The sequence below is a fragment of the Benincasa hispida genome, chromosome 3, assembly GCF_009727055.1.
Source record: "Benincasa hispida cultivar B227 chromosome 3, ASM972705v1, whole genome shotgun sequence".
Taxonomy (NCBI): Eukaryota; Viridiplantae; Streptophyta; class Magnoliopsida; order Cucurbitales; family Cucurbitaceae; genus Benincasa; species Benincasa hispida.
This window is the reverse complement of record NC_052351.1, coordinates 68,559,161-68,581,253: the sequence shown is the minus strand read 5'-3', so window position 1 is coordinate 68,581,253 and position 22,093 is coordinate 68,559,161. Positions and strand designations below refer to the sequence as shown.

General features: G+C 30.6%; 1 protein-coding gene across 1 annotated transcript; it reads left to right on the top strand.

Moving 5' to 3' along the window:
• The first annotated feature begins 15,383 nt into the window (after nucleotides 1-15,383).
• Nucleotides 15,384-21,203, top strand: LOC120072718 (amino acid permease 4-like). Its single transcript, XM_039025189.1, has 6 exons — nucleotides 15,384-15,521; nucleotides 15,618-15,851; nucleotides 15,974-16,067; nucleotides 16,785-16,999; nucleotides 18,084-18,223; nucleotides 20,379-21,203. The coding sequence occupies exons 1-6, from the start codon at nucleotides 15,458-15,460 to the stop codon at nucleotides 21,030-21,032; spliced, it is 1,401 nt and encodes a 466-aa protein (XP_038881117.1). The 5' UTR covers nucleotides 15,384-15,457; the 3' UTR covers nucleotides 21,033-21,203.
• Nucleotides 21,204-22,093: the final 890 nt, after the last annotated feature.

Genomic DNA, 22,093 nt, shown 5'->3' with positions numbered 1-22,093 from the left:
GCAAATTGAAGAAATCCATCTTTCTGGAGGTGAATATAGTAGAAGATTGTGTATATCACAAGTTCAGTGGGAGTAAATCAATCTTTCTGGTTTTATATGTGTTGGGGTTGATGCCCTAAACTCTCGTAGGGTCCTGTAGTTTGGAAAAACCTGTATGAACAAACGCTTGTGATGTAATAATATGAGATATTTTCATCACTGTTGTCTATGAAATATGAGATGTTTTCTTTGCATCTACCACAAACCAATAAATTAAGATCCCTGGTTGTCGTTGTAACTTAAGCATGTATGTGGTGACATACAAGTAGATCATGCCTTAAGTGATAACCAAAACGGTCTGTAGTATATGGATAAAAAAGGAACACTTTATCTTGGTGATACTACGGATGCAGCCCGCTTTGTAGATAGTTACAAATGTTGTGATGTGCAGCAGATGATCTAATCCTGATCATTCATGTGGAGACATGCGAGCGGCAGTGTCCTATATAAAGGAGTTTGTATAAGACCAGACCACAAAGTATTTAGTCTCGTTATATAACGCCGTTCATGACAGAGACTTCATTTCACTATGATGACCATAGGAAACATGACCTTAATCCTAAGTGAGTTGGGAATTCCTGCCTTTGAGGGCGGTCCTTTGATTTTCATAGGTGCGAGTGGCCAGATTACCGACTCAAACATACCACTTTGGGAATTCGTCTGATTGGAGAGCTGGGAACTCAGCTACATAAGAGGAAATTCACTCATTCCCCGAAGTAGGGGTAAGTAGATAGATTACTCCCTTAATAGTTGATTCCGGGGCTTGAACGATGTGGTGCCACACACTTTCTCATGGCTCGAGAGGTGTCCACTCATAATAGGACTATGATGTATTGTTCATTAGAGGGATCAACAGTACTTAAGAAGTTAGATGTAACTACAGGGGTAAAACGATAAATTGGCCAAGTTGTATTTACGAGCATCTATGAAGGGTTATCATACTGTTGACTAGTTATATCCAATGGACACAGAAATACATCTATAGTGAGAAGAGTGCAGCTATCGGTCTTTAGTGGAGTGCTCGACAGTTAACGGATAGTGGATCTCGTGACTAAAGAGTTTAGTCAGCTATTCACGTACCGTTGGAGCTTCAAGCTACAAGTCCATAAGGTCCCCTTGGTAGCTCAATGGATTCAAGTTGAGAACCAGTTTTTGGGAAAGTTTGAAGTGTTCAAATTGACAAGAGGAAGTTTGATTATACATGATATGATTAAACTGGTTCAATTATATGTGATATAGTTGACATGATGTATAGAGATACATTAATTCGAGGAATTTGATATAAATATGATTTATATCAAGTAAGGAGAAAAGGACTACGGCTTAAATGTTACATATGATGTGATATTAATATAGGTTATAAATATAATATGATAAGTTAGTTATTATATTTATTTATAATTAAAAAAAAAATTATGAGATAATTGTGGGTGGTTTCTCCTTTAACCGTGCGTGAAAGTGGGAGATTATATTCCGTTTTCATAACTGAAGAATAAAATGAAAAATGTTTTCATTTTATATCGAATCGCTTCATTAAGTACACTGCTAATCATTTAGTTCACGAGAGACTACACGACAGCCTTCAAGTGTTTGTCTAAACGATCGTGTACACGCGCCAATTTCTAAACGATCGTGTACTAAATGATTGTGTGGCTAGCGATATTCACTAAACGATCATGTACCTGCTGAGATTTACTAAACGATCAAGCACACAAAGTCTATACGATAGATAGATCATTCTTCCACTTCCAACCCTCTACCAAATTCATAACAGAGCCCACACCTCTTAGATTTTCACTCTGAGAATACCAAGGTTATTGAGTGGTGGTGTCAGAGAGGTTACTTGTTCGTGGAGAAGTGTGTTCGTCACTATTAGACGATTGAGTAGACGATCTGGACGAGAGCGAGTTATTGTTGTCCAAGTTCTTCACGAGAGTGAGAGACCTGTGAAAGAAGAGTTCTTCAAAGGTAAGTCTCTCACTCCTTTTGTATTTAATTTCTAAAGCATGCCGTAATTTTTTTAAAGATGAATAACTATTGTAAGTTTGTGAATGCTTGTAATTATGTCCCAATGAATTTGGATCGATCGTGCTTTCGCTCATGGGTTCTCTTTGATAAGAGTTCCTTCAAAATGTCGATGACATACTCATAACAAGTAATGACGTAGGTTTATTGCATGACACTAAGAGGTTTCTCAAAAGGAATTTTGAGATGAAAGATCTTGCAATGCTTCTTTTGTATTAGGGATTGAAATACTGCGAGATTGTTCTCAAGATATTTTGAGATTGTCACAAAAAAACTACTCAATCGTCCTTTCTCTATGTTTTTCTTCTTAAGAACAATCTACTTTGCTTCTCAATTGTCACAAAAAAGATATGCTTCTCTATGTCACAAAAAAACTACTCAAGAACATTCAAAACTCCTTTGACTTGTCAAAAGACTTCAGATAGTTTTATTTTGTTGTAATTTCAATGGTTTCTTCTTGCTCGAGATGTGAGTTTATCATTGTTTTTCTTTTGTTTTGGTATGTATATGTGTATATATATATATATGAGAAATTGGAGTAATGGCAAATCTAATTAAGGAAATTGTAACTGTAGCTTGGGTTTTTTTTTTTATTTTGTAGAAATAGCAAAATCCTCACCCAAACTCTTTATGCGTGGACTCCCTCCCTTCTCAGTCGTCTCTCCAACTCTAACGTTCTAGTCTCGATCTTCAAGTCGTCCGAATTTTGTGGAGTCGTCAGATAGCAATTGCAGTATGACATTGAAAATAAATGGCAGAAAGGACAGAGTAAAGTTTAAGTCGATGAGGACATTCAAGGATGACGGGAAGAAGCCGGTTGTGCTTTACAATGGTGGACCATTGGCATTTGAACCCATCTTTAGTCTTTGAAAGTATGGTGGAGGAGGGGGGCAGGAGTATTCACGGATGACGAAAAGAAGACAATTGTTTTTGCCGGTAAGTTCTTTGTAATTTTCTCTCTCTCTCTCCTCTCTCTTCTCTATGTGGCAACCCCTCCCCTTTCCAATATAAAGTGCCGTAATTAAAGAAGATCTATTTAATTACAAAATTTTCACAAGTTTTTATTTACGTTGCCCTTCAAGTTAAAGCACTTAAAATAATTGATCATTTTCAATCGTGTATCAATAGTATATCAAGTATATCAAGTGTCTATCAATGGTCTTTTAAGTATGCATCAGAAGTGTATCAAGTCTATGAGGTGTATATCAATAGTGTATTAAGCGTGTATCAAGTGTATATCAGGTGTAGCGAATTTTTTTTTTTATATATTTTGTGAGTTTGGCTTTTTTTTTTACATTTTTGCAAAAGTAATAAATCTAGGTTATGAGCCTAAGTTTTAAAACTTAATTTTCCAAATCTGGAAGGAGTACTATATATATAATATATATATATATATTCTTTATTGAAAACAGATATTTACTTTCTTTGAAAATTTATCCACAAAGCCATATATCAAATTTTCAAATATTAATAAATCTATGATTTGGGTTCTTTATTTATTCGAGTTAACCAGTATTTCTGTCATATGGGTCATTTTGGTCATTTTATATTTAGTAAATAATAATTTGAAAATAATTTTGCCATTATCTTAAATTTATAAAACTTTTTTCCATTTTTCAAAATTTAAACCTCCTGTTTTGATATTTTAACGGGTAAAATTTTTATTGTATCTCAAAAATGATTTTTTTTTTTTTTTTTGGTTACAAATACGAACATAAATAAACAAGTCTCATACAAATCGAGATATCTTTCTGTCACTTGCATACCTACAAGAGAATTAGACTGAAATGTGAGTAAAAGACTTAATTTTCATTGACAATGTTTATCAAAATCAAGAATGAGACTAAAATTCCCAATCCCATTCTCATTCGTGATTCCTCACATAAAAAAAGGTTATTAGTTCCAATCTCATTCCTTATTTTATGGGACCCACGACATATTTCTGGTTTATTTAGAAAGCTGATCATTTTTCTATTCTTCACCCTCATTTTTCTCCTCAATTTTTATTCTTCTTTTAAATTTTTGGTTATCTAATATGTGACAAAACTTGTTACATACGATGTTACAGCAATTCCAAGAACATCAAAGATAAACGCAAAAAACTAAAACTAGAATAGAACACAGAGTTTAGTAACCCAGTTTGGTACAAATACCATCTACGTCTATGGGACAATATCCCCGTGGAAAGATTTTTTACTAATATAAAAATCAAGGAATTAGAACATATACTTTTCTATAAATGAAAGACAACTACAGTGACACTCGAATAGCTTAACTTAGCATATGATCACTTTTCCCCAAATGTGAGACTCTCTCTCAATGAAACTTAAACTCCTCCTAAGTGTGAGATCCCTTCATTTTCAACGAATTTAGGCAGAGTGTTTGAAAAACAGTAAAGGTTTTAAAATTTTTTCTGAGAAAGCGTACCTACGTATATCAAGAAAAATCATCAACACACACTAGAATATACCTTTCTTCTCCAAGATTTTCAACTTGCATAGGACCTATAAGATCAAAGTAAAGAAGGTCCAAAATACGATTTGATATAGTATGGAGAACCTGTTTATGAGAGACATGAGTTTGTTTACCTACCTGACAATCTCCACATACATATTCGTTGTTAGCTAGCAATGGAGGAAGACCAGTTATAGCATCTTTTGCAATGGCCTTTGAATAGTTTTCACACTCGCATGTCATAGACATTTCTATTACAGACCCATCTCATCTTGACAAGAGAGATTACACACTCAATAAGAGTCATTAAGGGATCACGAATAACAGTGATCAGAAGAGTGCGTATCTATCATAAACAAGTGTTTTATTATCGTCTGTGACAATGCATCGATCCTTAGTAAAGTTGACATTCTGCCCTTAATCATACAACTGATGTTAATAAAGCTTGCAATGAGACCTTCAACTAATATAACATCATCAACTGAAGAGAGACCTAGATAGTTGAGTTTTCCCTTTCCAAAGATGCCAGAACAACATTGCACTTATTGAGCACCCTCTTAACTTTCTAGTCTTGTTTTATCTTCAATTCATGGAGAGAGATATTTCAAAAGTTACAAGAAATTCAGGTTATTTTCATGTAGCAATAAAGGAATCCATGTAACTAATAACAATAAGGTCGTTTATGACCAATTTTTTCACAATAGTGACATATCTAATTTTATCTGGATGTTTTGTTAGGTTACTAGTTAATATTGCTTGAAGACGATCCTAGTACGCTAAAGGCGTCAAGATTTTGTGCTCTAACAAACTCTATCTTTTGTTTTCCTTTACATTGATCCTATTTTTCATACATATTCCCAACCTTGGAAAACCCAAGACCAGAGATGTCACTACGGCCTTACCTTTTATCAAAATCTTATTAAAAGCCTTTGTACTAGAATTCAGCATTTTTATAGATTTACATATAGATTCTTTCTCTGCCCTGACCTTATTTAGTTCGTGCTTCAAATCAACAATCATGGTCGTAAAGTCTATGATTATCTGCCAACAAAGACTCAATCCTTTCTTTTTGAATGTCGAGTATTTTCACATCATCTTGCCATTTTTCGTGTAAAACACAATAAAACAGATTAGATGTCACTAGATGGGTTTCACTATTATCACAACCTATAAAACATCATACTCAATATTTACGTACGATGAATTGTCAGATGAGATGCAACAAACAAAGCATTGGCATCTTCCTCTAATTCACTACTCTCAGTTGAATCATCAACAGACAACATCATACCATAGCTTTTATTTTGTTTTACATAAAGTTTGGACACTCAGCCTGAAAATGCCCATTCTTCACATTCTCTACACTTGAAAAGATTTTTCTTTGTACAGATAGTTGACAACTTCTGTCATGTCAGCTGCCTTTTTCACATTCTAAGACTCATAATGTTTTGTGGAAGATGCACCTCCATTATGAGAGCCATAATTTTTTTATTACTTCTCAAATCTTTTTAATACTCGATTGAACTGTTTGGAGATAAGAGATATAAAATCTGCAAGAGAATCCTCTTACTCTTTGTTAGTTTCATCATGCAACTCTTCAATAGAGGATTGTAAGGTAATTCCTTTGTTCTTTTTGTCAGGTTTTCCATCAAGAGACATTTCAAATGTTAACAGGAGCCAAACAGTTCGTCAACTTTTATTGAAGCAATGCCTTGAGCCTTTTCAATAACAACTACCTTCATGTCAAATTTCTTAGGCAATGATCGAAGCACCTTTCTGATTAATCTTTTCCTGCCATCTTTTCTCCAGGAGAAAAAGACTTATTTGAAATATCCAACAGACAAACATTGAAACAGCAACAAATTCATCATCAAGCATCTTTATATTTTCAATTTTTGGGGTCAAAAGTTGAAGTCTTGACATTTTGACTATCGAAGTTCCCTCATGAGTAGCAGATTGAATATCTCATGCCTCCTTTGTAGACAAGCATGTGTTAATTAATCAAAATATTTTTCGATCGACTTCATTAAAAAGGCATTCGGTGCACGAGAATTTTCTAGAGAATCTTCATCTTCTGCTTCAGTCCATTGAATTTTAGGTTTTAAAATATCTTTATCATCAGCACCTTTGGAAGTAAGATGAGACCATCCATCTACAACAACTTTTCACATTTTGTTGTCGATTGATTTTAGGAATACTATTATTTTGGTTTTCCAGTAGGAGAAATTTGTTCCATCCAGAACGAAGGGGGTGTGTGGTTACGCCACCTTTTTTAATTTCATCAATGACTGATACACCTGAGATAAACTTGATCTACTCTGATACCAATGCAATTTTAAGGTGATCCGTCACACAGAACACGGATGTTAACTATGAAGGAATTGGATTTTTCGCAGAAGCGTGTGAACGCCTACAATTAGAAAATTCAAGTTGAAGTACATGAAATTAAGAGAAGAAAAACACGGAATAAAACATCTCAAGCATGCTGAAGAAAAATATACAAAAGACCAAGAGGAACTTACCCTTGAAGACTCTTCTATGTAAATCCTGTCTAAGTCCCGAACAACTTCGAGTTCGAACTCCATTGATCAACTAAATACAAAGCTTCTCCATATCCCAAACAAACAAAAACTTCAATGAACATAAATCTCCTTGGGACACCACCAAGATGATCTTCCTAGCTATTCTCCGACATGGTACAAAGGATGGTGTGATCCTTGTTTTGGGAGAGGGAAGGGAATTTTCTATGGAAAATTAGAGAGATCTTGAGAGAGTTTTCTGTAACTCTTTATAGAACCAAGAAAAAATTTTCTTCTTCTCCTTGGAGTGTTCTATGTGAGATGCTTAATTGAGAGGAGAGAGGTTATCCAACTCCCTGAGTTGTTCTAACTATTGAAAATTCCCCAGGAGTTATTTAGAATATATATATATATATATAAATAACACGTGTTATTAATTAACAATTAATCAATCTAAAACTTAATATCATATATTTAATTTCATTTGAATCATATTCAAATGGTTTCGTCTCACATTACCTATAGATTTAATATGAATCATATTCACATTAAATTTTAACCTATAGTTTTTATATGAATCATATTCATATAATTAACATCTAAATCTTATTCAAATACATCACTCTCATATATTATATAATATTAATTACAAATGTTGAATCTCATTCAAAAATTTATCTCTCTTATAAATCATATTTATAAAGAACTATAATGTATCAATATGCATTATATTAAATCTCTTATACTTAGTATTAATTCTAAATCATATTCATAATTAACTATGTATTATAATGTATCAATATACATTATGTTTTATATTAAGCACATTAATATAAAATTTTCTTCAATAATTTGAACAATTCAAATTATTCCAAAACTATTTGTTTCTTGTTTTATCCTTGGTGAGCTAGCAAGGGAACCTAATGGACCTACAGATTAGAAGCTCTAATGATACAAGATTAATCAATTAAACTTTTTTTATTAGATTAATCAACATTCATTAACTTCTGATCACTCCACTAAAGGCTGACGGCTACACTCTTCGCACTGTAGATATATTGATGTGTCTACAGATTTAACCAATCAACAGTAAATTGACCCTTCACGGATCGCTTGTGACTATAGCCGGGTTAATTTATCGTTTTACTCCCATAATTACATCTAACTCCTTAAGTACCACTGATCCCTCTAATGAACAATTTGTTGGGATTGGTGTCCGAAATCTCCTTGTAATCTCGTAGTTTGTAAACTTTGTATAAACATATTGTTGTTAATAAAATAAGTGTTATTTTATAATTATATACTCAATTTAATAAACTAAGATCTGAGGTTATTTTATGTAATTTAAACAAGTATGTAAAGACATACAAGTGGATCATGTTTAAATAATAACCTAAACGATCTGTAGTAGATGGATAAGGCTGGGTACCTTATCCTGGTGACACTACGGATATGACCCGCTTTGTAGGTGTTATAAGTATTGTAAAGTGCTACAAATAATCTGATCCTGATCATTCATGTAGAGACATGTGAGTGGGGGTATCATATACAAAGAGTTTGTATAAGACTGAACCACAGAATTATTAGTCTCTTTATATAACGTCGTTACTAATAGAGACTTACATTTCACTAGGATGACCATAGGTGACATGACCTGAATCCTGAGTGAGTTATGAACTCCTACTGATGAAGGTGGTCTTTTGATTCGTATGGGTGAGAGTGGCCAGATTGCAAACTCGATAAGCCTATCATTTTGAGGATTCGTCTGATTGGGGAGCTGGGAACACAGCTACACGAGACGAAATTCACTTCTTCTCCAATGCAAGGGTAAGTAGATAAATTGCTCTCTTAAGGACTGATTTCAGGGCTTGAACATAGTGGTCACACCCTCTCCTGGCCTGAGAGGGACTTGGTCATAGTTGAACTATGACTTATTGTTCATTAGAGGGATCGGCGATACTTAAGGAGTTAGATGTAACTACAGGGGAAAAACGGTAATTTTGGCCCAACTGTACTTATGAGCAATTTGTGAAGGGTCATCACACTGTTGATTGGTTATATTCAATGGACACAGAAATTTATCTATAGTGCGAAGAGTGCAGCTGTCGGTCTTTACTGGAGTGACCGGTAGTTAACGGATGTTAGGTAATTTAATTAAAGATTTTAATTAATTATTCGAGTACCATTGAAGCTTCAATCTACAGGTCCATAAGGTCCCATCTGTAGCTCAACATGGATTTAATTGAGAATTATTTTTTGATTAATTTGAAGTGTTCAAATTAATTGAGAAAATTAATTATATATGATATAATTAATTAAATTAATTATATATGAGATATAATTAATATAATGTATTTGATACATTATAATATAAGGTAATATGAGAGGAATTTGAATATGATTCAATTACTAATTATATGAATGAGATTCATGTAATTTAATTTAATATAAATATGATTTATATTAAATACCATAAATAAGTTGAGAGGAATTAAATATTTGAATATGATTCAAATATTAATTATATGAATGAGATTCATATAAGTGAATTTAATATAAATGTGATTTATATTAAATGTCATGTATGGTTGAGAAAAAATACATCTATAGGTTATATTGGATTTGATACAATAATGTAACTATTAGTTTATGTTGTTATTATGGGATATTAATCATATATATGAGAAAAAATACATCTATAGGTTATATTGGATTTGATACAATATGTAACTATAGATTATGTGTTATATGGGATATAACAATATATATATAATATATATATATAATAATATTAAATTATTAATATTATATAATATATATATATCTATACTCTACTCAATATACATATATTAATATGGCGTTGTCTGATATTATATGTATAATTATTATTAATTTAATTTTATTAAATTAATATTAATTAATTAAAGAACTCCCTCTCCATAATTTCTTTCAGCCAAGTATGTGGGGTTAGAGAGAATGATGGCTGTTGTTGGATTCATCTCTCTCCTTGGATTATTGAGAGAAGAGTTCTTTCTGAAAGAAACACACAGAAGAAAATAGTTTTCCAAAAAGTCCCTCTCCTCCTCTCCATCTCCCTTCCCTCTTCCAAGGATTCAAGCAAAACCCACAACTCTTGCTTTAATCGTTTGTCCTAAAAGAATACATAGAGTTCTCAAGTTGTGGTGTCTCTTTTGGAAAAGAAGATCAGTTCGTGACTTGTTCGAGGAATTCTTGAAGAAAGTGTTCTTCAAATGTAAGGGTTTTTAAAACCCTTCCTTTATTTATTGCATGCTATAATTTAGGTAAATGCATATCTTGTTTTTGTTTTACTGTAAAACTTCAATTTAATGAAAAATGGAAATTAGGTCGATCTTGCTTCCGCTCAAGGATTTCTCCTCAGTTAGAGTTCCTTTACAATTAGTTATAGCCCAAATATAAACTAGATCTCTCTCTGGCCAAATGAGAGTGTGAGGTACCTCATCATTCAAAACTCGGAATCAGCCCTTAAAGGAACAATTTATCTACTTACGCGGGATCAGGAAGGAATGAAATGCATCTTGTGTAGCTATGCTCCCAACTCCCCACTCGAATAAATCCCAAAAATGGTAGGCATATTGAGTCGAAAAATCAAGTCACTCTCATCCATGCAGATCAAAGGATTTCTCTCACAGACAGAAGTTCACAACTCACTTAGGATTAAGGCCGAGTCACCTATAGTCATCCTAGTGAAATGTAAGTTTTTTCAAGCAACAATGTTATAAAGAAAGACTAATCATTTTGTAGTTCGGTCTTATACAAACTCTTTGTATAGGATACCTCCACTCACATGTCTCCACATGAATGATTAGGATCAAATCGTTTGTAACACTTTACAACTATTGTAACAATTACAAAGTGAATCGTACCCATACTATCACCAGAATAAGACACCCAACCTTATTCATATATACACTACAGACCATTTAGGGTATTACTTAAACATGATCCACCTATATGTCAACGATATACATGTTTAAGTTACATTCAGTAACCTCATATCTTGTTTATTGGGTTGAGTTACACAAGTTTAAATGTCAAATAAAATAACTCCTTATTTTATTAAATAAATGAATATGATTGTTTATACACTACAAACCACAAGATTTAAGGCACAATCCTCAACAAAATAAGATGTCATAACAATCACAGAAACAACAAGTAACGTTCAAAACAAGAAATCAAGAGAGGAAATTTAGAATTCGATAACCCAGTTCGATGATATATCACCTATGTCTGGGGACAGTGTGCTCGGGAAAGATAAATTCACTAATATGGAAAAGTCAAGCATTTACAACGTTGTACTTATCTGCAAAATAATGGCGATTACAGTGACACACATAGAGTCTAACTTATTTGATCACCGAAACTCCCCTTAGATGTGAGTCTCCTTCTCAATAGAACTTAAGCACCCCTTAAGCATGTGAATATTAGTGAAGGTACACTTAAGATCTCCTTAAGTGTGTGAGGTTCTCTCTCAATATTATGTTATCCTTCATCCTTCTCGTGAACACACCTTCACTTGAAGAACTTAGGCTCCCTCTAAGATAGAGAAATCCTTCTCGCATAATGTTGTCTTAGGTTTTCCTTAAGATATAGAATCCCTTCCCAAGAGTTGAAGTCTTAGGCTCCTCCTAAGACTGAGATAATCTTCTTCTAAATAACACTTCAACGATGATTTACAACAAAAACTTTGAGATCAACGATAATATAGAACATGAGTTACCGTGTTCAAATCAAAAGGCTTCAAACAAACAATGTAAAAGCAGCAACCCTAGCAAGGCCACATCTTGCAAATAAATAGGCACAAGGGAAAACAACGAAAATAGGAAAAACATACCCAAATAAAATCTGCAGAATAAAGATAAAGATAAGGAAAGAATAAAGAAAGAATACCTCTGTAGAACTTTCCAAATAAGGAAAAATATAATTTGTAGGATTGGCATCTTGTGAGACAACTTTCAACACAATACCGAAACAATAAAAAAAACCAAACTTCAGCAACCTTAAACAAATATAAAGCTAATTACAAATCACTAAGAAGTAGTATAAGAGTTTACTCAGGTTATATATGACATTTTTCATGACTACATAAGTCCATGATAGATTACAGGATGAAATTATCAATTGTTTAGTCTTGTCATAGTCTTTCTTTTGTGTCTAATGTTATTGATTAATATAGATACTATCACACCTAGTTAATTAGATGATAAAATTTTGTTGTAATGATTTATTAGAATTAATGCATCGAGAGGAATTAATCTTATCTTGACTTCTTCGAATAGCAAATTAATTGCTTAAATAATTTTAATTTATGGTATTTACTTTTATAATTAAGGTTGGGATCGTAAGTAAAATTTATTAGATAGATCATTTGAATCAAGAAGTTTGATAAGATTTTTTTAATACAATAATAGTAGAGATTAAAGATTGAATCTTTCGTCTCTAAAAGAGTCATGTCAATTATTACTGAACTAATTCATAATTATTTTTCTCAAACATTTAATTACTTGTTATTTAATTTTAGATTCTCACAAGCCGATGGCCATGTTGTTATGTTCATATTAATATTTAATTTCGAAGTTTTCATATTTTGGTTCGATTGAACCGGGTTAGTAGGAAAACAATTTTATTTTGTCAGGTCTCAACAACCTCAACCACATATATTTCAGCTAAATAATGTTTGCGTGCTTTTTAAATTTGGTCTTTAATGTTTTAGAAGTTTAGGATTAGTCTATTCTGTAATAATATTTTTTGTTCAATTATGTCCTCACCCTAATTGAATTTGGAAAGAGAATTTTATTAGTTAGTCCATTATTAATATACCAACATTAGTGGGCATATTCTCTATAAAAATGAGCAATATAAGTATATATATATTAGTTTAACACCAAATAAAGTGGGAGATTAAAAAGCAATGACATTTCTCAATATTATATGTTAAAGGAGTGTTGTGGATTGAGATAAGTTGAAGCATTTTTTAGATCCAATCAATTGTTCGTTTTGCAAGTTTCTTTAATCTGAACTATCTTTATTAAATAATGAACTCAATCCAATTCAAGTATTTCAATACTTGAGTTGGGTTGATTTGAGTCACTTAGGTTATTTATTTAATTTTTTTTTTTTTTTGTCTAAAAATAAGTAAAAGGTTAATATGAAAAAATTTTATATAATTATATTGATTTAAGACTAACCATTTAACTTCAATTGATAATATGAAAATTTTCTTTTCAAAGTACTCAAAAGTTATTTTTAGGAGTTGTTGAAGAGTAAATTGTCTAAAAAAAATTGAAACTAAATAGAATTAAAATATATGTATATATAATTGTATCGTACGCTGAAAAACATATTTTCTAATATTAATAATAAGTCCAGGTTAGTTTGGGTTTATTTAAGGTGAATCTATGAATCAATCCAATCCATAAAATTTTCATTTATTGAACTCAACCCAATTCGAATGAATTCTAGTCTAAATCATCTAAGTCCGTTGATTTATATTAGATTCATTGAATTTTTCGGATCATCAGATTTTTTTTTCGATAATGTAATAAATAAGTAAGGTTAAAACTTTTTTGGACAAGAAGTAGTGTGTTTATTTCGTCAAACTAGAACACATGATACAATTTCAATTTTATATTAATGAACTATATTTTCACACTACGTATCCTTTTAGTTAACTAATTTGGGCTCATTAGGGGAAAAAACTAAATACATTAAGGATGACATTGAAATTTAACAAAGTTAATTAATAACTAAATTGAAGAAAACCACTCCAACGACATTATCACCAAAAATATATATTTAACCAACAACTTATACCTATGTTTCTAGGATTTAGGTTGTATTGTTTTTAATTTTTTTTTTTTATTTTAACAAATATGAAATACGGAGATTTGAACCTTTGATTTAAGAAAACAAGTACATGCATCAATTATTTGTTTTGTTTGGGTACAATAGGAATAGGGTATCGAATCATAGACCTCTTGGTCGCTAATTCATGCTTATGACAATTGAGTTATGTTTACTTTTGCCACCAATTGCATACAAAGTTTTTTAAGTCTAATTTTCATTTGATCTCTAGATTTCAAAATATTATATATTTAGGTCCAATTTGGTGACCATTTGATTTTTTTATTTTTTTTTTCTAAAAATTAAACATATTTTATCCACATTTCTTACAATGATTTACATCTTTCCTAAGTACCGTGGTTAAATTTTTAACCAAATTCCAAAAACAAAAACAACTTTTTGAAAGCCACTTATTTTAAGTTTTCAAATTTTGGTTTTTTTTTTTTAATAAAAAACCATTGGTGAAAAGTAGATAACAAATGAAGAAATTTGGAGGTGGAAGTAATGTCCATAAGCTTAATTTTCAAAAACAAAAATAAAAAATAAAATGATTACCAAATGAGACTTTAATGGTTAAGTTTTGAGTTTGATTTCAATTTTGACCATAGGTTTTAAAATGTTACAATTTTACTCTTGAGATTTGTGTTTTGTTTCAATTTACTCATTCAAGATTTACACTATTGACCTCCACTTTTCATTAATAATTATTTTTCATCCTTAAAGTTAAGGTCTACTAATTATTTTAAAAGAATTATAATTAATTACGGTGCACTATTTTTCAACACTAATAAAATTAAATTCAAAATTAAATTTCATAATTATTTTTTTAATTAATTAATATACATTAATGGTATTGACTAAAAGTGAATAGTTAATGAAAAAAGTCAAGACTAAACGTGTAAATCTTAACTAACAGACCAAACTGAAACAAAACGCAAATTTTAAGAGTAAAATTATAACCTTTTGAAACTTTAGAGACTATATTAAAACAAAAGTCAAAACTTAATCAGATCAAATGTTACCTTTTGAAATTTAGAGACTAAACGAAAGCTAAATTATTAAAAAAAAAAATGAGTACCAAATTAAATAAGTATTTTTTTCCTAAAAGGTTTTTGAAATTTTTTATTATTAACTATCATGATAGTAGTGGGAGGGAGGAAAGATTTTTTTTTTCTTTGAGACAAGGGAGGAAAGTTTTTTCCTACCCAATAACGTTTCCACTCAAGAGGGAGAAGAAAAAGATTGACTTGTTCACTTGCAAATTTTGAGGGTTGGTTAATAATTGATATATAGAAATTCCCTAAAACTGGGGTCCTTCTCAAAACGTGCACTATTTTTCTCTACATTATTTTATTTAATACTCCTTTTAATTCTAATTTTAATTTTAATTAATTTTTCACTCATTTTCCTTTTTGAAACTTTATATAAACAGCTACCTCCACTCCCATTCCCTCCATCACCTTTCTCCCTTTTCCCTCTCCCATCTCCAAATACTCTTTCCTTAGCTCCCCTTCTCTCGACTCGACTCCGTGTCCATGGCCGTGCTTCCTGTCAACGACTCTGCTAGCTTCGACGACGATGGTCGTCCCAAACGAACCGGTACCTGACTGGAGCTACAAAATTTTGCATATTCATATAATCTCTTAACATAATTTACACACGGTTCAAACGCGCTTGGTTTACACTATGTTTTAGGTACGTTTTGGACGGCAAGTGCTCACATAATCACGGCGGTGATCGGTTCGGGTGTGTTATCGTTGGCATGGGCAATTGCTCAGCTCGGATGGATCGCTGGTCCCTCCGTGATGTTGCTATTCGCCTTCATCGGTTACTACACCTCCTGTTTGCTTGCTGATTGCTATCGCTCCGGTGATCCGGTTAACGGCAAGAGAAACCAAACCTACATGCATGCAGTTCGCTCCCTCCTTGGTATGCAAATCAAAATAAACGTAAACCACCAAAAGCATAATATTATTATTGTTTATCAATCAATGTTTCTTAAATAATCATATTCAGAATTTTCTTTTTTCATTTGTATTTTGTCTATAAAGGTGAAACTCAGATGGTGGCATGTGGAGTAATGCAGTACATAAACATGATCGGAATAATGATCGGATATACGATTGCATCGTCAATCAGCATGATGTGAGTTCGAGACTCCAAAACTATATTTTAAACCATCAAATTTCATAAACATTTAGTTTTTTTTTTAAGCTTATATATTCTACTTTTTCACTTTCAATATTTGTTATCCACTTTTTATTAATGTTTTAATAAAACGAAGTTCATTTTTGAAAACTAAAAACTTAGGTTTAAAAAACTTTGTCCATTTGACATATCATTTAATTTTTTGTTTTTGAAATTAAGTTTATAAACACACTAAACTCATGTATAAATTTCTCGATTTAGTTATTAACTTTCCACAAATATGACCTTATATTTGTTTTTAGAATTTGAGCAAGAATATAAAAGTTTCTTCAAAAAAGTGAAAACCATTACTATAAAATTGAGTGGAAACAAACAAGCCTAAAGCACAACACCGTTTGATAACTATTTTCTTTTTGAAAATTTGTGTTCGTTTCACATAATTTCTTCATCATGATTTTTATATTTTCTATGTAAACATGAGATTTCGTAGTTCAATTTCTAAAAACAAAAATAAATTGTTAAAAACTATATTTTAAAAAATTTAGCTTAAATTTTAAAGACACTCTTAGAGTGTAAGCAACAAAATAAATAAATCAATAAATGAAAATAGTGTTTATAAATTTAATTTTAAAAATAAAAACAACTTAAAAAGAAAAAATAATTACAAAATGAGACTTTAATTTTGACGAATGATTTGTTGTTGAGATTTGGCAGGGCAATTAAAAGGTCAAATTGCTTTCACAGCAGTGGGGGCAAAAATCCATGTCATATTTCAAGCAATCCATTCATGCTGTCTTTTGGAGTTGTGGAAATAATTTTATCCCAAATTCCAAATTTTGATCAGATTTGGTGGCTCTCCACAGTGGCAGCTATTATGTCTTTTACCTATTCCACTATTGGCCTTAGCCTTGGAGTAGCACAAGTTGCAGGTTTTTAACTTACATTTTTCTTTCCAAAATTATTTTAAATGATAAAATTGTTAAAAATATTTACAAGATATAACAAAATTTTCAAATTATCAATGATAGAAGTCGATAGACACTAATAGACTTCTATTCGTGTCTATCAATAAAAGACACTGATAGAAGTCTATCAATATCTATTAGTGTCTATCATTGACATATTTTATCATATTTTGGTTTATTTTTTTATATTTAAAAACAACCCTTTTTCTTTTCATATTTTTTTATTATAATTAAAACTGTGTTTGGGAGTGTTAATTATTTTATCTTCACAAACTATTATATCTTTAGATACACGTATTCGAATAACTTTTGAAATAATTTTTTTTAAAGTAAAATCACTTTTTTAAAGAATATATGAAAAAAAAGTAAGTAAAATAATGTACTTAGTGTAAGTTCAATCTTTTCAAATCTTAATAAAAAAAAAAAAAAACATTCTTTAAAATTTTTGGTTCACTTAATACTCAAGAGTTTAGAATGAAAAGAAGAAGCTTACTTTTATAATTACTAATAGAATCCATTTTGATGAGTAGTGGATGCCATCAAACAAAATTTATTATCTAAAGCATTTTTTATTAAAAAAAATTGTAAATGATGTAAAAATGTTTTTTTTAATAAAATGCTTAAAAAATATGATATTCTAGATACACTGAAAATGCTTTTCCTTTTTCTCTTTTACAAGAAGAACTTTAAAAGTGTAGAATATAGAGCATGAAAGTGATTTTTTTAAATACAAATACTTCTAAAAAGTAGTAGAGTCAATTAATTTATTACGAAACAAATTTCTTTAAATTTTTTTTTATTATAAAAGTTATTTTTCCTCTTATTTTCAAATATAAGAAAATAAGTCAATTTATTTACAAATATAGCAAAATGTCACTGTCAATCAGCGACAGGTGATAGATGTTTATCAGTATCTATCATTGATAAGACAATAACATTTTGTTAAATTTAAAAAAAATTTCAACAATTCTTTGTTTACAACACATATTATTTATTATTATTATTTTTTTTTTTGTTAATAATTATTGTTCATATTATATATGTGCAGAAAATGGGAGTTTTAAAGGAACACTTAGTGGAATAAGTGTGGGAACAATTACTCAGACTGAAAAGATATGGAGAAGTTTCCAAGCACTTGGAGATATTGCTTTTGCTTATTCTTTTGCAATTGTTCTTATTGAAGTTCAGGTAAATTTATGTGGCCTTTTTTGTGTTAATTTTTTTTTTAATAGTTATCACTCACTTTTTAATTTACATTTTTTACCCTAAATTTAGAAAGGGAAAAATGTAATAGAATCTCATCTTACATATTAAAAAAATGAAAATTAAATAGTTATGATCCTAAGTTTATCCAGTTGAATTTACTTGAATCTTTTGAACTTTCAATTTTATTAAATTAGACACGAAATTTAAATTCGGGTTACTGTGTGAATATTTTTTTTAATATATAATATCTACTTTATTTTTAAAAACTTAACAATTTTGTATCTATTAAATAATTCTTTAAAGAAAATTTTTAAATAATTCTTTAGAGTTAGAGGTTAAAGATTAAATCATTGCAAGACTGGTCTATATTTGGCATAAATTAATGAAATTTAAACTTTAATTCAAATTGATTAAGTTCACAAGTGTAGGGTTAAAATTGATTTTTTTTTCTACAATTATTTTAAAAACTCTTTTTATACTAAATCTCAAAAGATACTACTTTATAAAAGAAAGAATCAAAAGCTACTATAAAGTATTATCCGATTTTATAAATCAAAGAAAATTAATTTGATTTAAATTAACATAGAATAACAACAAAAGAAAGCATAAATATCTCCCATAATCACTCTTTCCTTTTTCTTTTCTTTTTTTAATGAACATCTAAATTAAATAAAATACATGAAAGATTCTTGAGATAATTTCAGTAGAGTCAACGTAAGAACTAGTAAAATAATTATATTTTTAATTTAAAAATCTAAAAATACTAAAATAAAGGACATTAATAAAGAAAAATAAATTCGAAAAATTGGGTCGGATATGATCATACAAGCACTAATGCATCAAATTTCGTCAGAATTTTGTATATTTGGTGAGAATAGTATTAAATTGAGTCATCAGTTAGAAAGTCCACCGGTTGCTCTTTTAAAAGAATCTCAAAGAAAGAAAAATATATATATAAAAAAAAAAAAGTCGGTTGAGTAGCGAAGAAAATTTAACCAAAAAAAGGAAAAAAAAAATTAAAAGAAAAATGTACTTCAATAGCACAATAGAAATGAAGAAAATAATATTCTCGAATAATGTAAGAACTGATTTATAATTCAGTCAGTTCCATAAAAGCATACCCATGAGCAGAAGCTTAACTTCGAAGCCTGGAAGTTCTTTTTATTTTACCCTTTAATCTAAAAAAATATAGAATACTTTTATCGGCTAATATTAGGTTTTTTTAATTAAAAAAATTTAAAAAAAAAATCAAAATTTAAAAAGCTCTTATTCTATCCCACATGTAAGTGTATATATTATTTTAATTTGTATTGTATGGTTGATTTTCCTGTAAATATTTTGCTAAAAAATAAAATTAAAGAAAGTGACTTTATTTCAAAACCCAACCCTTTTCCTACAATTATAGTTTGAGATATTTGCTTTTAAAACTACCAATCCAATTGTTCTTAAAGAAAAAATAAAAAATACCAGCCCAATCTTTTATGGGCGGATTTTGTTCTTCTTCTTGATTTTTTGTCTTTAAGCTCTATTTTTTTATGTTGTATATATATATATTGCTTTTAAACATAAATAAAGGTTAAATCATCAATTTTATTTATTTAAAAGGGTTTAACTCTAAACCATTAACTAATATAATTATCTAAGTACTCAACTGTATAGGTAATATAACTTGGATGACGTGTAAATAGACAACCACGTCAACTATTTAATCTGGATAAGGAGTATTTTTTTTAAAAAAAAAAAAAAAAACTGAATATGATAAGGAGATTGATCAAATAATAAAAAGAAAATTAGTCAAATTGAAAATAAAATCTAAATTATAGTGACAAAATTGATAATATGTTCACTATGAATAAAAAAGCATGCATACGTTGTTGTAGTTCGATAAATCTAGACGAAAATAAATAGTTTTACACAAGATAATTACTAGGATTGAGCTCCAACAACATGCAATTAAGTATAGTCTTTAAAATATTTTCGACAATAAGATTGATTTTGAAAAGACTAAAATGACCTTTGTCATAATTAAATTCATTTTGAAATATGTTTTTAATAATAATTTTAAATCAATTTTTTTATAGTTGATAATCGCATTTAAAATTGTGAAATAAAACATGATATGTTTTTGGGTAAACAGGACACAATCAGATGCCCACCATCAGAAGCAAAGACAATGAAGAAAGCAATAGGATTCAGCATTGCATTGACCACCATATTCTACGTACTATGTGGATCCATGGGCTATGCCGCCTTTGGCAACACTGCCCCAGGCAATCTCTTGACTGGCTTTGGCTTCTACAACCCCTTCTGGCTCCTCGACATCGCCAATGTCGCCATCGTCATCCACCTCATTGGAGCCTACCAAGTCTTCAGCCAGCCTGTCTATGCCTTCGTCGAAAAGAAGGTTGCCCAAGCATGGCCAGACTCGATGATCATCACCAAAGAATACAAGCTCTCCTTCTTCTCCTCTCGCTCGTACAACATCAACCTATTTCGACTCGTGTGGAGAACCCTTTTCGTTTGCTTCACCACCATCGTCTCCATGTTGCTCCCTTTCTTCAATGACATCGTCGGGATTATTGGGGCACTCCAGTTTTGGCCAATGACTGTTTATTTTCCTGTTCAGATGTATATCGTTCAGAAGAAGGTGCCTAAATGGAGCGTTAAATGGATTTGTATTCAAACTATGAGCATGGGCTGCCTTTTGGTCTCTCTTGCTGCTGCTGTGGGCTCTATTAATGGTGTTATGCTTGATCTTAAGGTTTATAAGCCTTTCAAGACAATGTATTGATATCATTTAACTTTAAACTTTCTCATGTGTTATTTTAGCAAAGGAATTGGCAAATCTTTCCTTCCACTCTATATATATGTATACTAGTTGTTGTTTATGTATTTGCAATTTACCACCAACTCTTATTTGTTCAATGTTGCATAGAAAGAAGTTTTATGATTGGATTCAAAAGTGATACAATTTGGAGGAAGATTAAAATCATCTTCCATAACTACTGTTGAAATTTTTATGGCATTTCAAACCATAGATAGGAAATCTAACAATGATCTTCTACTGAAACAACTTCAAAATAATCATAAAGCAATATATACGATGTCTAGATCAATGAAAAGTTTTTCATTGATACATTTGTAAATGGTTGGATGGTTACATTTTGCTTGAAACAGGTTGATACATTTGCAAATAATCTAGTTTTTATCAACGACGACGATATCAACTTATCATAGTTCTTATGATCAAATGAAATTTATAATTACCGATCAAGAACTTCTACTCAATAGAAAAACCGGTAATTATAAATTTCATTTGATCATATGAACCCACAACAAGTTCTTACTATCAAATTGACACCGTTACGGAAGAGTCTTATTAATTCTCTTGGAAAATTCTTGAATTTAAAAAAATTGAAAACTAAAAAAAAATAGTGTGTTTGATTTCTTGTTGTGCATGATCCATTCTTCTAGAAGTTTTGGACTTCATTATTTTGAAGATATAAATCAGATTGAGTGGCGACTTAGACAAAAAAAGAATAGAGCAGTTAGAGTAACATGAGAACGTGCAGAGGAACTAAGAAGAACATATAGACCCCGAGATTGCAATGCCTCACATGATCATGGGGCAGTTCCTGAATAAACAATGAAGGACACAGCAGCCGTTGTGAATAGTTTAAAGGGAGTGCGGGGGAAGGCTTTCACAAACATTTGAAAGACTTTCATATAGTTTGTGATGGGATGAGGTCCCACAGTATTATGGAGGAGTAGCTCAACATGAGAACCTTTCCATTCTCCCTGAATGACATGGAAAAAGATTGGTTGTTTTACCAACCACCTGGATCTATTCGA